The sequence below is a fragment of the Quercus suber genome, unplaced genomic scaffold (genome assembly GCF_002906115.3).
Source record: "Quercus suber isolate HL8 unplaced genomic scaffold, Cork oak 2.0 scaffold_23, whole genome shotgun sequence".
In the NCBI taxonomy this organism is placed as follows: Eukaryota; Viridiplantae; Streptophyta; class Magnoliopsida; order Fagales; family Fagaceae; genus Quercus; species Quercus suber.
The window spans coordinates 286,670-303,525 of NW_027069488.1; the positions used below are offsets into that span (position 1 = coordinate 286,670).

General features: G+C 33.6%; 1 protein-coding gene across 1 annotated transcript; it reads right to left on the reverse strand.

The window, feature by feature from the left end:
• Positions 1-5,522: 5,522 nt before the first annotated feature.
• LOC112015492 (F-box/kelch-repeat protein At1g57790-like) lies at positions 5,523-6,698 on the reverse strand. Its single transcript, XM_024047892.1, has one exon. The coding sequence runs from the start codon at positions 6,696-6,698 to the stop codon at positions 5,523-5,525; it is 1,176 nt and encodes a 391-aa protein (XP_023903660.1).
• Positions 6,699-16,856: the final 10,158 nt, after the last annotated feature.

Sequence of the window (16,856 nt, forward strand, 5' to 3'; positions counted from 1 at the left end):
GGTCCTCTGAAAACATGAGCCAAGATCCAAAAATCCTAGGTCTCTGAAAACATGAGCCAGGATCCAGAACTTTTGGTTCTCTGAAAACATGAGCCAAAGGCCAAAAAACCATTAGTCCTCTGAAAACATGAGCCAAGATCCAAAAATCCTAGGTCTCTGAAAACGTGAGCCAGGATCCAGAACCTTTGGTCCTCTGGAAACATGAGCCAAAGCCCAAAAAACCCTTGGTCCTCTGAAAACATGAGCCAAGATCCAAAAATCCTAGGTCCTTTGAAAACGTGAGCCAGGATCCAGAACCTTTGGTTCTCTGAAAACATGAGCCAAGATCCTAGGTCTTCTGAAAACATGAGCCAGGATCCTTGGTCCTCCATTTTTTTTTCTTGACCTCAAGTAAGCATGTTTTGTACTCATTCAAAAAAAAATTTTTTTTTGAATGCATGAACTACGTTTAGACCTGATCCTCCCACCAAGAGGTATGTAGGCAATCTCCCTCGAGATTCGGTCCACATTTTGATCCGCAACATGACTGTCTACATTTTTATCTACATACATCATACATTCACCACGGTTAAATACTAATTGCAAAGTTAGGTGTCTCTTTCATACATTGACATTCGCTTTTCAAGCTCTGCCAATGAGGGGCATTTTGTTGACACCCCATTTTGCAACCCGTATTTAACCTCACATGGAAGGTAAAATGGTACTTTCATCTTAGAAATATGCATCTTGATTTTGGCTATTAGATCCTTAATCTCATTTCACTAAAATGATCTTGATGTTGTAATGATCAAATTGACTGGTCATAAGCCCTAATCGGACCACCAGATTGAAAGTTATCATCAAATCAAGTTTTAATGGCTGAGATGCACTATCACAAATTGAGTTCGACTATATGTGATTATGAACAATTGATTTCAATTGGTTATAAGTGTAATCAATTTAATATCAATGATGTGTCATAATTTGATTGGTTAGGACTACATTTTATGGTGAGGTTGCATACACCTAATTAATTAGATAGTTAAACATTAATTATTTAATGAGTAATTTGTGCAATTATCTTTTAATTAGAATAAATTGAAACTAATTAAGTCTGAAATTGGAGTGATTGGAGCCATTTAATGTTAATTGGGAGCTAATTTGGAACCTATTAATGTTAATTGTGCTGAAATCATTTTCTAACAAATGACCTTTGCTCACCATTTCATCAATATCTCTCAGAATATTTTGAATCTGTGAATGAGGTTAATTTTTCCATAAACTAGACATCCGGGGCTTCAATTTGAGTATAAGAACAAGACAATTCCGATCAGAATTGAGTCAGATATGATTTTTCAAAGATGGCTCTACAGGCTGTTACAGCAGCTACGGGAAAACCGAATTTTGGCTTGCTCCCCACTCCTACCAATCTCTCCATTTAATGCACCAGATTTTCCCCAAGGCCAAAATGAACTCTAGGTTCATGATCCTTGTCAACCCTCATTAAATAGCATTCCATTTATATTCCCTCCACCACTACTATATAAACCCTCCCCCTCCTTCATTCCAAGACCAAAACCCACTCTCTTCCCCTCTCTTGAGTTCTAGTGAAGTAGAGTAATCCTATCATATTTTGGTCTTCTTGAGACTCAAGGTATTGAGTGAGACTCACTCTCCCTCTCCTAGTTCTTCTTCTTTCCTCCACCCTTAGGACCTCCATTAAGAGTCTCCTCCACCATATGGATTTTGCATGAAGGTATAATCCATTTCCAAACTTGTTTTTTGTGTTGCTGTGATGAGAGTTTAAGATTAAAGCATGATAGTAATTATTTAAATTTCCTTGAATATGTTTGAATGTTCTTAGTTGTTCTTATATGTTCTTCATATGTTCTTGGTTGTTCATCATATGTTCATGCATATCACTAGTTTTAATCTTAAATCCATATAAAAAATATGAAAAACATGTTTGTTTAATAATTCTTTCAAATCCTTGAATCTAGGTTATTACCATCCACATACATTCACTAGAATTTATTTTTCAATCTAAATGTAATGCTTAATAAATTGAATTTGGGTTTATCACATGCATACACACATCAAATTCAACATGCAAATTGATTGACATATTGGATGATGTGATATGAATGTTGGCCACCATAGTCTAGAAAACCGGTTTCACCGGGTAAGGTGGGTGCCTAACACCTTCCCACCTTATAACATAGCCTCCGAACTTAGATCAAGGGTTAGTAGATCAAATGCTTATCTTTGTAATTTTCAATTTCTAGATTGTAACTAGGAAATAAAGCCATGTACTTTATCTTAGATTTTATCTAGGGCCAAAGCCATATAATTTTCTATGTTCAATGTAAATTCAATTTCAAATTAATAAAATGATGAATTTTTCAATTATGGTTTTCTTATTTATTCCAACAATTAAATAAGTGACGACTTCATTGTAAAACTCTTATCTAAAGGGAAAAATATAACTAGTCGAATCTCCATTTTGAGAGGCAATAACACGACTCCACCAATTCACGTGGGTTTGGCCCAACATTCATAAAAACGGGGGCCGGGGGCGCGGTCTCTCACAGAGGATTAGGTGAGCGCATTTAGTGTGGAGGTGACAATCTGTACTAGGCTTTTTCCCCCACTTGGTGTTGGTCTCAGCCCACCGGGGACAGGGCCATCCTCGGCTGGGGTCCTTACAGCTTAGGCCTCATACGACGTCCTCGAACGATTCTTCATCCTCGATATGGGCCTTGGGCTGGATGTAAAATGGGCCGATGCTACTAAGTTCTCAGGCCCCACAATAACTATTCTATAAAATAGAAAAATTAAATTTTAATATTAAAATAGACATGAATTTCAACATGAATGGGTACGAACACACTAATTAAGCTAATAAGATGGTGATTAATAAATGTCATTTCAATTAAAAAAAAATAGTATAACCGTCATTTCAACCAAGAAAAACCTTTTGAATTTCATACAATTTTAATTTACTTTATTGTTATTGTTAAAGCCATAAAGCATTCCCATTTGTTTATGCCAAAAAAAAATTTACATTTTATCTTATAAAAAAATTCACTATATATATATATATATTTTATGTAACCACTTTCACAATCCATCCTATGCTCTATTATATATTTCATAAATATCATATTAAAATAACTGAGTATTAAGGAAGAGTAAACAAATTTTGCATATTCAAAAAAAAAAAAAAAAAAACAGCGACAATTTATTTTGATATTAGAATAAACATGAATTTTTATACGAATTGGTGTGAATGTATTAAGATAGTATGATGGTAATTAGTAAATTTGATTCCAACCAAAAAAAAAAAAATTATAAATGTCATTTCAATCAAGAAAAACCTTTGAATTTCATACAATTATAATTTACTTTTATTGTTAGAGCAATAAAGCATTCCCATTTGTATACCCAAAAAAAAAAAAAAAATCCTTTATATATTTTATTTTACATAAGCACGTTTACAATCCATCCTACATTCTATTCTTTATTTCAAAATATATCATATTAAAATAATGGAGTATTAATATTTATTTTTCTTGTTCCTTGGTTGAATTTGAATAGGTCGCTAGCTAGTTGTATGCGCTATACAGTAGTATACATTATGTTGTCCATAAATATTGATAGGTCAAAAACGTATTGACCCCTTGTGATGAATTAATTAATTAATTAATCAAGTTTATTAATTAATCAAATTAACATGCAAACGCGTGATAGCAAAACTCCACTGGGTGATTTTAAGGTCATCACTCCTGAGAATTTACTATTGCCAAAACAAGCGGTTACAAGTAAAAGAATCTCAATACCTTATACTAATCTACAATTGAATCCTTACCCCAATACCTAATTGGACTTATTCTGTAGTAACAATCTCTCATTGTAATGCGTGACTCTCAATACGTGACTAACCAATTGTGCGGATCCCAGTACGCGATTTCAATTACCAACTAGTGAAGGTTATTGGCTGCAAAGTTCTTCAGTTCATCACACGATGAAGATCGAGAAGATGCTTGGTTATAAAATCCTACGGTGCACAAACACAGCAACTTCTTCACAAGAAAAATGAACTAGGGCAAATTCTGTCTCCAATCACAATTTGCTTGAACAAACTTTGCTCAACACTTGTGCAAATTGTGTCCACTTTGACAGCCCTTAAAATAATCCTTTTATATGTCTAGGGTTGTGAGAAAAGAAAGCTCAAATATATAATCAGGATTGGAGTCAAAACAGAACTGAAATTCTATTTTTTATAAACCTCGATAGATGGCTAGTTGTCGAGCTTTAATGACAAACATTTTTCAGACTTGAATCTTGGACAGACTTGCATGGTTTCAACATTTGATCTTGAAACAAAATTTCTTGAAGTATTAAATACATCATAGATCTATCAAAATACAAGTAAAATGCGTTTTGTCAAAAGATTAGCTAATTACATAAAAAGGTAACATATGTTCCTAATAAGTGAATCACATATATTTTAACAAATATCATTAATCGATACTAACCTTGACCATCCAACGACATGGCCAAGTTGTTGGGAACTTGTGATGCTATGCATATGAAAAACCCAACTCAAATTTCTTAGTAAATACTTGAGAGGGGGGATGGGATCCTAGGTTAAAATTTGGAGTAGGTGTTAGGTTCTAAATGTTTAAAACAATTGGCAAATCGTGAACACAAACTTGTCTAGATATAGATCTTAGAGTCTATAGGTTTTATTAGACAATACTCAACGTGATTCAAGTCAAGATTCAAAAACATACAAGCTGCAAGAAGAATATCAAGCGTGGGTGCTTGTAACTGATTGAAGAATTCAAGAAAGAAGGAGTCCGTGGATTCAGAGCTTGCACAGGGTCGTGTCAGTAAGTTCTACTGGTAGGTAGCATTAGGAAGTCGAGCGGGGAGCTTGTAAGTCCTGTTGTATGAATTTCGATTCTTTCATAGTGAATTCAGTTTTGCCCTGAGGATCGGTGGGTAAAATCCTCCCCAGGTTTTTTACCAGTTTGGTTTTCTTGGGTGATCATATCTTGTGTTATTTATTATTCCGCTGCTTTATATTCTTGATATGATTGTTTGATTATTTTAACCTAGAATTGCTTAATTTGACTAAGTAATAACTTGGCTAATTAACTAGGCTACTCAATCTGGTTGTGTGTTAAGGGGTCTAAATTTCTAACAGTAGGGAATTCATGGTAGGTATACATGAAGCTGGAGAATCAAGGTGTGCTTTTAAGAAAAGGCAATTTAGGACAATGAACAAGAAATGTTTTGGATTTCGACCAATAAGTGACCATGCGATTCTTCTTACGTCCAGTTGAATTAAACAATTCATTATGGATTTTTATTACAAAGTTCCACTTATGAACTCAAAATTTTTACAGTACAATCAATCAATAAAATAAAAGAGAAGATATAACCAATGCCTACAAAAACTAAACTTTAAACTTGTGAAGTACTTCCCATCTAGCATAAGCTTCTTGGAAGGTCGTCAACCTCTATAATTCCACTTCTCACCATTTAAATCCTTCATCCAAATCTATGCAACTGGGTTTAATCCAAGTGCAGTTGGGTAGTTCTCTTCCGTGAGATTTATTTCTACTCGAATAATCAGTAAAACAAGAGTGGTACTTCTTAGTTTCGAGAGAGTAGAATATGTTATTGTTGTCTTGAACACTTGGCACGTAAATCTTATTACTCATTCCTTTTGCCACACTCAATTCAAAGAAAGAACCACCGGAACTAACACATAACATTTTATTTCCAATATTTGTCACTTTTTTCCATTTCATCCTTGGTCCAATTGAGGAGAGATTCAATGAGTAAATATGAATACTTGGCTCACTTTCAAGGAGCTCAAACACTACAAAAAGCTTTCCATCACTTTCCAACAAATAACTACTTCGGAGTGAGTAATAGAAATCTTCCGGAAGAGGAATATAGGAAAGATACTTCCATCGACATTTGTATTGATTAGGATGACTCAAGTATTCATGTGGATCAAATACTCCCACTTTAACTAGGAGGCCATCCTCTTGTAGACCCAACCGGTAGCAACGACCTTTGTATAGTAGGGGATTGTTATTGATGAAATGACCTAGAGGTTGAAAACAATCTGTAAATTTGCACAAAGTCCAAGCTACTTCACCACGCCTAATGATGCTGAATTTGGATCCATAATATATGATTCCAATAACAAAACAGTCAGTAGAAGTTGGGGGAGACGAAAAACTCATTGATTCAAATATTTCCTTGCAAGGATAACTTGGAAGTTCTATTTTAATTTTATCAAAGGGATGAAAGAAAAAGACACTTCCATCCATTTTAGACAAGAGAAGCCAACCATACTTTGAATAACGAATAAATGCATCCTGCAACTCTGGAATATCCATTTGATAACTGTCATTATCATGCATTGGATGAAAGAATGTGCATTTGTGTTTAGCCAAGTACATCAAACATGGAGAATGAGAATATGGGGGTTCCAATAATGGTCGAAGTGGACTCATAGGACTACTTAATCGCCATGATTTGCAAATGGCACGAAAAGTATTCAAGTCTTTGAGAATGAGGTGCGCTGAAAATTGACAAAGAAGATGAAGTGGAAGCTCAGACCATGATTTATCTGGCTCTTTTTCCTTCTCTTTCTCTTCCTCTTGCTTGAAAGATTGAACAACATTTTCAATCATATATTTGGAAGATATATCGTTGTCAACTCCTTTAATACTTCTGTTGAGGACGTTGACGAGGTACTGTATTGAATATTTTAGAGAGAAAACAATAAGAAAAATTACTCAAACTCAAAATGCCAAACAATGAAATAAAGTAAATTCTTTAGAACTCCGAAATATGAATAGACGACGTGAAGGTTATTGAACAACAAAAGAATATATATTTACTCTAAAAGAGTTCAGAGATCAGTTTAGCAGTATGTCACAATGAAAACAATAATCCTACTCCCTCTCCTTAAAACTGATGATATTATTAGAAATACATTACAAAAAAGAGTTTTAACTAGTACCGCATGGCGGAATAATTATCGATATAAAAAAAATAAACAATAGTAAATACCACCCAAAAGTATAAACAACTATGGTTTCTGATTTCTTTGAAAAATTAATGTCTAAGACTATAAATCAACAACAAAATATATAAGAAAAGAAAACGTACCATCTTCGGTTGAGGGTCGTGCTCGTGCAACTGCGAAGGACACAAAGGGTTGAAGGGCATGATGGAGCTATGTGTGAGAGAACCTTATTAGTTGAGAAAAATAAAAAAATAAAAAAAGAGGAGAAGGGCCTCTATATATAAACGATGGAATCAGCTTAGTTTTGGAGGGAGGAGTACTTTTGTTTGGGGTTGGGTTTTTTTTATAATACAACCTTGAGTCGGTTAGGTACAATTCCAATACGACTTCAATTAGTAATAGGAAACCCTAATCCCAGTTCAATTATGTTAGGATTAGGAAATCCCAATCCTAATTAATCTGGGATTAGAAAATTCCAATCCCATTTAACCTAGGATTAGGAATTTTCAATCCCAATTAATCTAGGATTAGGAATTCCCAGACTCCAAGTGATGGTGAGCCTCCAAAAAAATCGTTTATATATAGACCCAACCTAGCTAACAAGAGCTCACGAAAAAATTAAAAGAAAAACTTACAAGAGCTGTATCAAGCGAAACCAAGAGAATCAGAAGGTACGCATATAATTAAAATTTCTATTATTTTCCAAAGACAGTTTAATCTTCATTGTTTATTTATATATACATCCCAAAATTTGGTTAAGAATAATTTTGATTATTTTGTTCTTTTCATAATTTTGACTACCGATTTGTTGTTTGCTTAATTGGTTTTTGTTTACGTGCTTCCTCTTACATTTTTAATTTTACAATACTTATATTTAGATTCTAATAGTCATTGAATTAAACTGTTGGTTGTGTTGTTTTAGAGCCAAAAACCTTAAGCTAAATCTTTTTTGACGATCAAACTCCATGTACAGCGCTAAGGGATGTACTACACATTGACTATAACGTATTCTTATTTAACATATTATTATGACAATGATGCTATTGGCTATTGCTACCTTGATGTTATAATGGATTCTGTTTTACTATTTTTACGAATTTGCACTTAAATTATCAATGTTTTATGAATTGATTACCTGAAATATTCTTCCTTCTGAGGGCAATAAAGTAGCGTTGCTTGATTGAAAGTATTTTAAATTAGGAATGCAACAAATAATAAGACTCAAAAATTTGCTTTCATTAGGTTTCCTAGAAGCCAAACTCTATATATATGCTTTCTCAAAAAAAAAAAAAAAAATCTCTCTCTCTCTCTCTCTCTCTCTCTCTCTCTCTCTCTCTCTCTCTCTCTCTCTCTCTCTCTCTCTCTCTCTCTCTATATATATATATATAGTATTAGCATCTTAAAGATCATTAAGATACAAGAAATATTGGCATTCTCAAAAATATATATTTTTTTCAATTAAGTTTGAAAAGTTGGTGTTTCTCAACAACAAAAATAAATAAACAAAATAAAAAGAGTTTAGAATGTTGGAATAAAGTTTTAAAATTAGTGCGGCATAACTTGTCATTGTAAGAAATAAATCTTGCAATAAATATGTCAATCAATGTTTAGAAGAATATATCAGTATATATACTTTGATTATTTTATATAGTTGTAATATGAGAATGATTGGTCTCAAGTACAAGGTAGAGGGAAGACGATTTCTAAAAGACTTGCAAGAGTGTACACACTCAAAGGACCTAACTATTAAATGTGTAGGAAATTCTTACGCACTCGACTAAACCATACTATTATATTAAAAAAATAATAATCTTGAGTTTCCTTATCCACACCTCCTCCTTCTTCTAATTAATTTATGCTTGTTCATTTTGTCATTTTAAAAGCTGCTTAGCTTTTGCTTGTTTTTTTTTTTTTTTTCCTTCTTATAAACAGAAACTTGGAAATGGAAGGTACAAATCATCCTCCTCACATTCCTCTATCATATCCTTGGCTTATAATTTGTGATGGGAAAGATCAAGAAAGACAAACTTTTGTTGACGTATCAAACAATAAGTTTAACACAGGAACGATTTCTGAGATGCGCAATAAAATAATATGCACTAGCACAAGGGAATGGTTGGTGTTGAAAGATCTTAGCTCAAAGGATCTGTGCCTTTTGAATCTTACCTCTAAAGAGGTGGTGCAGCTCCCACGGTTAGATTCTATTGCCGATTATGATATCTGTGTTCTATCCTCACCATCAAGCGAATCCAACCATGATTTACATGTAATGTTCATTGATCATTCAAGATGCAAATTCTATTTTTGTCAACCTGGAGATATGAAATTTCGTGAACAAATGTTTGAATTTCACTGGGAGAATGGGAAGACAACAATATGTGCTGCAACATTATTTGGAGAGAAGGTTTACTTTTTGGCATGGTTTTCGGGACAATCACCTATTTATGAATTGTTTTGTGCTGAATTTGTGGGTTCGAATCTTCATTTTACAAAGATTACAAGAGAGAACTTGCCTAGTCCGACAACTCCAGAAATAAACCATACCAATGATTATCTTGTTGAATGTGGTGGTGAGCTCTTATTTATTCATAAGATGTGTGGTGGATGGAACGCTAACACGCTTCTTGGTTTTCTCATATTTCGAATGGATTTTTCAAGGCAGGTGTGGGTGCAAGTAAGCAACATAGGAGGGAGGACTATTTTTCTTTCTCAGCACCTTAATGTGGGGCGTAAGGCTATATCTTGTTTTGCAGCAGAAAAGGGAATTAGACAGAACTCAATCTATTTTACGAAGTGTTTTGATAGGTTCCTCTATGTCTTTGATGTAGAAGATCATAGTATTTCAAATTCATTACCTTGTCCCATTGTAAGCAAACATCATTCACAACTTGATTGGGTTATGATTCCTACAATTAGTGTTAGCGAATTATGTTATGATTTGGCTTAGGTTGGTCATTAATTGCGAAGATTTCGAGGATATACTTATTTGTGAACTCTCTATTCTACCAATTGTTCACCTTCAACTTACATGGTTATGTGGGAAAACACCAATGTTGAAACAATCAGTGCTTCGCTCTACGTACCCCTCACCTCATTGTTGATCAATTGGTGCGTGTGTAATATTGTTACATAGAGGTGCCGACTGTCTTGCTATAGGAGCATGTTCCGTATTAGTTGATTTTGTTATTTTAGATGTACCTCCCACTACTGAATTAAGTGTAATTGTGAACTCTGATGCTTATGGCCTGTATTCCCTAAGGCTTTGAGCCATTACTTCGCCTTTCATAGTTAATTTATTTTAATGCATTATCCTTTTAACCTAATATATATATATATATATATTGTTACATTAGCCAGAATCAGTCATTTTGTTTTTTGTTTTTTGTTTTTTATATAAGTGACGTGGTGGTGCAAAACTCTTTGGCATGTTGCCTTTCAAAGTAGTGGACAAATTCATTTCTTTGTTCTTGGATACGACTTTTCAATACAATTGTCCTTTACTGTGTATGCACATGTTTAAGATGTTTTCCTGTGTCAATTTTAAAACTATAAAAGATTGAATGAGAGGAAATACAGTACATACATATGCTACTATCTAACTACCATCCTACTTTTCTTGGTTTAACATGAAGATCATGAATAATACTGATAGCTGTAAATTAGAACAATTAATTGTGACAGTTCACGTTTAGGCTCCAACTTGCTACTACCAGTTTAATCCAAAAATAACCTTAACCAAGGGATTAAACAAACCAAACCAAGTTGCAAGCACCAAGAATAAGTAAAAACTGAGCACAATATAAATTACAACTCACACACGCATAGACAAAATTTTATTATATAGAGAAGTCTAAGAGAAAAAAATTCTCTAGAGAAATTTAATACTGAGATAGTTGTGGACTTGCATAAAATAACGACTTACAAAACCTGTAGTCATGCAATTCACTTGAACTTGAGCCTTCAGCTCCGGCTAGTAATAGACTGCACCTATCAATTCTCTCCATACTCTCCAAACGCAAATCAAGCACGCTGACTGCAAGTATGATTTTTTCAAACACTCCAAGGTCTATTAAAGACTTTTTTTTTTTTTTTTTGTGTGTGTGTGTGTCTTTGTGGTTTTTGGCAAACCAAAGCACTCAAGGTACCAAGGTATTTTGGGGAAGTTTTCCTCACAAGGATGGTCAATGGTGGAAGGAAAGTGGGTTTTAAAAAAAAATTGAACAACTTAAAAACTAATGAGTAAATCCTTAAATGAAACTAGCCTTTGAGCATGCACTCACGCGTGTACTCAGAAACTCTTCTATTTTTTTGGTAAAAGTTTATAGTTTAAATCCATTATAATTTGGGATTACTACATTTTCTAAGCACAAAATACATAGGAGTGTGGTGAAAAAATATTTCATCTACAAATGTATAACACTCATTACATCCTTAGGTATTTTTTTATCACATCCCTAGGCATTTATGATTGAAAAATGTAGTAATTCCAAATTATAATGGATTCAATTTATTAACCTTTACCAAAAAAATAGAAGAGCCAATAAAACATTGATTACTACATAAACAAAATTGCCAAAAATTGATAATAATTATAGAATACTAGCTTCTGATCACGCACGTGAAGATGATGCTATAATTTAGTATTAATCTTTAGTGGGAGGAAAAAAAGATCCTCTTAATAAATCTTGTAAATTTAATTTATATTGAAAATGCATAATGAATAATTAACTATAAAACTACTTCAAAATACATGTGAAAATATTTACAAAAGCTATTATGAAGAAGTTGATAGATCAATGTAAAAAATTTAAATATTTACATTAGGTAAAATTGTAAAATAATTCACCACATTTGAAACATGAAATATGTCAAAAGTTTGATGAATGAAAATTATTCCTTTGGATTGTGAACTTTGTAGTGACATAAAAAGATATATGGGTCATAGAGTGTCACAATTATCATTTGAGAGTTATCAATATTTTTTTTTTTTTTTTGAAAATCCTAAAAGGTTGCCACTTAGTCCTAAAAGGTAGCTAAAGACTCTTAGTTATTGCACATCCATAACAAAATTTTCTAATGCTAAAGATTCTTAGGTTGTAAACTCAAATTTTTTTTTTTTAAATTAAAATTTAAAAAAAGGTAGTTATTTAATCCTAAAAAATAGGCACTTAGTACGTATCCATAACCACATTCCAAATATGGATTAAAAGAAGTTCACAGGTTTCTTCCATGATTATTATGTTTCTCATCACATGCATGTTGAGCTTTACTTGGAAACAATTTTATTTTATTTTTGGATAGGGGAGACAATTTCTTTAATACTACACCTTGACATCATAGGTAAGCATCCATTTTTTAAAGACCGATTTTTCACATTAAAGAAAAAACAAAGGACAATATTAAATTTCATATGGTAGGATATTTACAAAAAATGGTCATTAACAACTACTTGATAGATTGACTACCATTTCATTCACCTGAATTCATCCAATGTGCCAGCTATGCAATCTAACAAAATTGTTGATATGTCACCCTAAAAAAATACAAAAAAAATAGAGAGTAAGGCTAATAATAGGAGGAAACGAGAGCACCACTTAGAACACATACACTAAAATAATTATTCAACCTTAAAACTACAAAAAAAATAGACAAAAATATATATCATTCTCACTCTTCAAAAAAGAGTCATTAATTAGAGAAAATATTAAACACTTATCAAATTGACTAAATAAACGAAAAGATTAAAAAAGAAAAGTGTGATCCTATTTTGTAGGCAGTATTTTGCGTGGGAGTTAAAAGAGTTTTTTTTTTTTTTTTCTTTCAGACTCTAAATCACATAAAAGAATTATTTTTAATTTTATTTTATTTCTAAACTCTAAGTCAGCGTTCAACTAATATATTTTATTTTTTTTAAATATCAATTTGAGTTTTAAAAAGGTAATTTGATTTCAAATAGTACTTTTTTTTTTTTTTTTTGAAAACGTGAATATAAAACTCGTATTCACGTTTTCAAATTTGATTTCATGCTAATATGATTTCTTATATTAACGTTGTCAAATATGACTTCAAAACGTGAATATAAGAACTCATATTTGAACAAAACAATAGGAATACAAGAAAACATGAGAGTGTAATAGGAATATAAAAAAACGTGAGATTTTTTATTATTTTTTAAGATTAGATAATGATATGAAAAGAATAATGATAACAAAATAAGGAAACCAAATACAGGAAAGAAAATACTAAATGGCAACTCATAAAAGCAAACGTAACACAAAGAATCCAACACGCATGAAGCTTCTAAATAGAGGTGATCATAGATACTTACATTTTTGTCATTGACTATACTTCAAGTCCAAAGTCCAAACAGTCCGTTGGAGTTGGAGGATAGAGTACACGAAAATCTTGCAGATCAACACCCTAGTGCATGTTTTTTGAAGTTTAGATCCAAAAATCTCGAAGATAAACACCTAGTGCATGTTCCTTGAAGAAATATGTGAAAGAATGTTGAAATATAAGGGCTATTTTACACAAATATTTGATTTATTTCTAGAATATAAGAAGTTGTTCATGAATAAGAAAACCAAAATAGAAAAGACCCATGTACATTGACATACACATACTGCTGAGCAAGAGCAAATTTGAGCAAACAAAATAGAAAAAAAAATGATGATAATGGTGAAAAGAAGATTAACACAGAATTAAGAGAATTGAAAAACTGAAGAAAAAGCAATTTGAGTTTGAAAATCGACGTAAGTGTACTGGGAGTGTGATCCTATTTTGTAGATAGTATTTTACATAGGAGTTAAAGAAACATTTTTAATTACCAAGTTTTGCCCTTACTTAAACATAGGCTGTAGGGATATTTTGGCACCCAAAAAAAAAAAAAAAAAAAAAAAAATCAGCCCAAACAGGGGAAAGCTCCTTAAATAGTAATATAGATATAGATAATCAAAAAGCAATTATTTCCCAACTTGTACCCCCATCTTTTTCCCAAGTCCCAATTGCCCATTCTTTTATTTTTCCTCCACATATTTATTTATTTTTGTGGATTTTAGTTGTTAATATGGCTGAATTTTTGTTTGGGTTGGGTTTTCTTGGATATTTGATTGTTGTTGTTTGGACAGGGTTGTGATATTGTTTGGGTTAGATTTGGATTGTGGTGTTATTTGGGCTGGGTTTTAATTTTATTTTTTTTGGGGGGGGGGGGGGGAATCATTTGGAAGCAAAGGGGCCTAATTCTATTTTTACTTGGGCCCAAGTCGAAGTGGGTATACTACATATATATATATATATATATATATATTTTTTTTTTGGGTAGAGCCAGGGGGGCTCGGGCCCCCTACTGGTTCCGTCCCTGTTCAGGTGGACTTGAATATAAAAAATAATATCATTTCAAGTTGTTTGTTATCAGGGACCTGTGATGGTGGCAATTTTGAGTTGCAATTTTTTTTTTTTTTTTTTTTTTTTTTTATGGCCAATAATGAGTGCGTGGGGGCGACCATTGTGGCGGACCCCATCAGCGTGACCATTGGAGCACTCACTCTCCAGGGAATATTGGATTGAGCCATAGTTATTGCTGTTTGGGGTGACAACATACTTCACTCTAGCCTCACAAGAAAGTTAGTACCCTTGGGTAGGGCTGTCCATGACCCGTCCGGCCCGACCAAACCGCCCAAAACCCGATCATCTTCACCCGAAATCGTCGGATCAAAGCTTGTTCACGGTCAGACGCGGGTCGCCGACGCAAGCACCCGAGACCATTGATTTGAGTTGCGAGTTGGCTGTCTGAGAAGCCGACGAACCCGACCCGCCCGATGAGCTGTTCTTCCCTCGTCGGAAATCACAAACTCAGCCAAAAACCGGTAAGTCCAAACCTTTAAGACTTAAAGGTTTAGCCAGATCCAGCAAAATCATGTTCAAATCCGAGGAGATCCAGCGAGTTCTCAACCATATGTGGTGAGATATAGCTAGATCCGGCCATTCCCAGTAGATTTCAACGATTTTGGTGCAGATTTCAACGATTTTGATGCAAATCTGGTGAGTTTTTACATTTTTCGGCGATGATTTGCAGATTCTAGCGATATTTTCCAGCTCCGGCGACAACCCGATCTCCACTCAAACCCAAAACTGATCCAACCGATTGACGCAGGCGGTCGGTCTCGGGTCAGTCTTCTGTCCACCTGACGCCGACGGGTCGGGTTCGGGTTGGGTCGAAAACCGACCCGTGGACACCCCTACCCTTGGGCTAGTTACATGAGGGAATTCCCATGTTTCGCCCATTTAAGTTCGAACATGGGACCTTAAGCAGCGCTGCACTCTTGCGTTCGCGTCAAGACCACCCTTCTCGGTGGTCGAGTTGCAAAAACATTAAAACAAGGTACTACTTCAATGCAAATTTTGCAATTGACTATTTCAGTACCTGGATAAGTGCTTTGGTGATAAGTTATTTCCTGCAAACTCAGATTTGATTTCATATTTTTATGTGATTGAACAAAAACTATAAAACTAATTGCTTAGTGTTTTTAATCCTTAACTTATAAACAACAACGATCAAACACTAAAATCAGTTAGTATCACTGTTTTAATCCCAAAAAAGAAATGTCAATTTTAAAAATACAAAAAGAATGAAAATATAGACGATTGCTCTCCCATTACCAAATCTGGCTCTACCACAATCAATTCTACAAATATAACACAGCCCTCACACCTCTTTGCAAAGTCTCACCTCTTAGTCATAACAAATCGAAGCCTTCATCAGCCCATATGGAGCTCGAATTCCTCAGAATCAGAATAGTTTGAATAGCAGTCATAACATATTATTTTACCTTTTCTGATTTCTGTTATAGACGATCATTCCATGGGATTATATTGGTGCAGCTGCCGCAGTAATACTTTTTCTACAACTTGTATATTCCTTGTATGTGGGGAAATATTTCTATTCCCAGTCTTTTTTTTTTTTTTCCTTTCCGTGTATACTTTTGGTGTTTGTGAGGCTTGTTTTTTTCCTTCTTAAATATGATTCTCCCTAATTGCTGTTGGAAGGAGATACTGTGAATGTCTGAATTTATGATGCAATCATTATAACAGTTGGATGAAAGTTTTATCATTGTGACTTCCATTTCTTTTCTTTTTCTTTTTCATTAAAAAAAAAAAAAAAAGAACAAAAACCCCTTGCACAAATTCACAAACATACTTGCTGCTTTTACAGGTTTGCTGATATATTTCAGAATTGTGCAGGCACAGACCATCTCATAGTGATAATATGCTTAGTGACTGTAAGGCTCCGCTTGGGAGTTCATAAGGAAATGGAATGAGATAATTATAAGGGAATAGAAAGGAATGGAATGGAATGGAATGTATTTAAGTAAGGGAAAGGAATGGAATGGAATTAAGTAACCTTGTTCGGATGTTTTAAAATAAAGGAATGGAAATGAATGAAAATAAATGGAAAGGAATGAAAATGAATGGAATGTAAGTAATCCTGTTTGGGAGCAACATAAAGGGAATGGAATGGAATCATTTTATGACAATATTACTATTAAACCCCTGTTTTAAAATAAATGATTGAATATATAAGGGTATTTTAGGAGTTTTAGTAAAAAAATCATTAAATTTAATTCCATTCCCTCCCATTCCTCCCAATTTCGGGGGGAATGAAAATTTGAGATTTTAAGGGAATAGAAAGGAATGGGTGTTCCCTCCTACTCATTCCATTCCCTCCCACTTAAACTCCCAAACAAGGGAATGAACTTTCCATTCCCTCCATTAAAACTCCCAAACAAGAGAAGGGAAGAATATTCTAAAATTATTTTTTTTA

What these genes read in the sequence shown, in the direction of transcription:
- LOC112015492 (XM_024047892.1), bottom strand. Translation starts at nt 6,698, where the DNA reads ATGATTGAAAATGTTGTTCAATCTTTCAAGCAAGAGGAAGAGAAAGAG.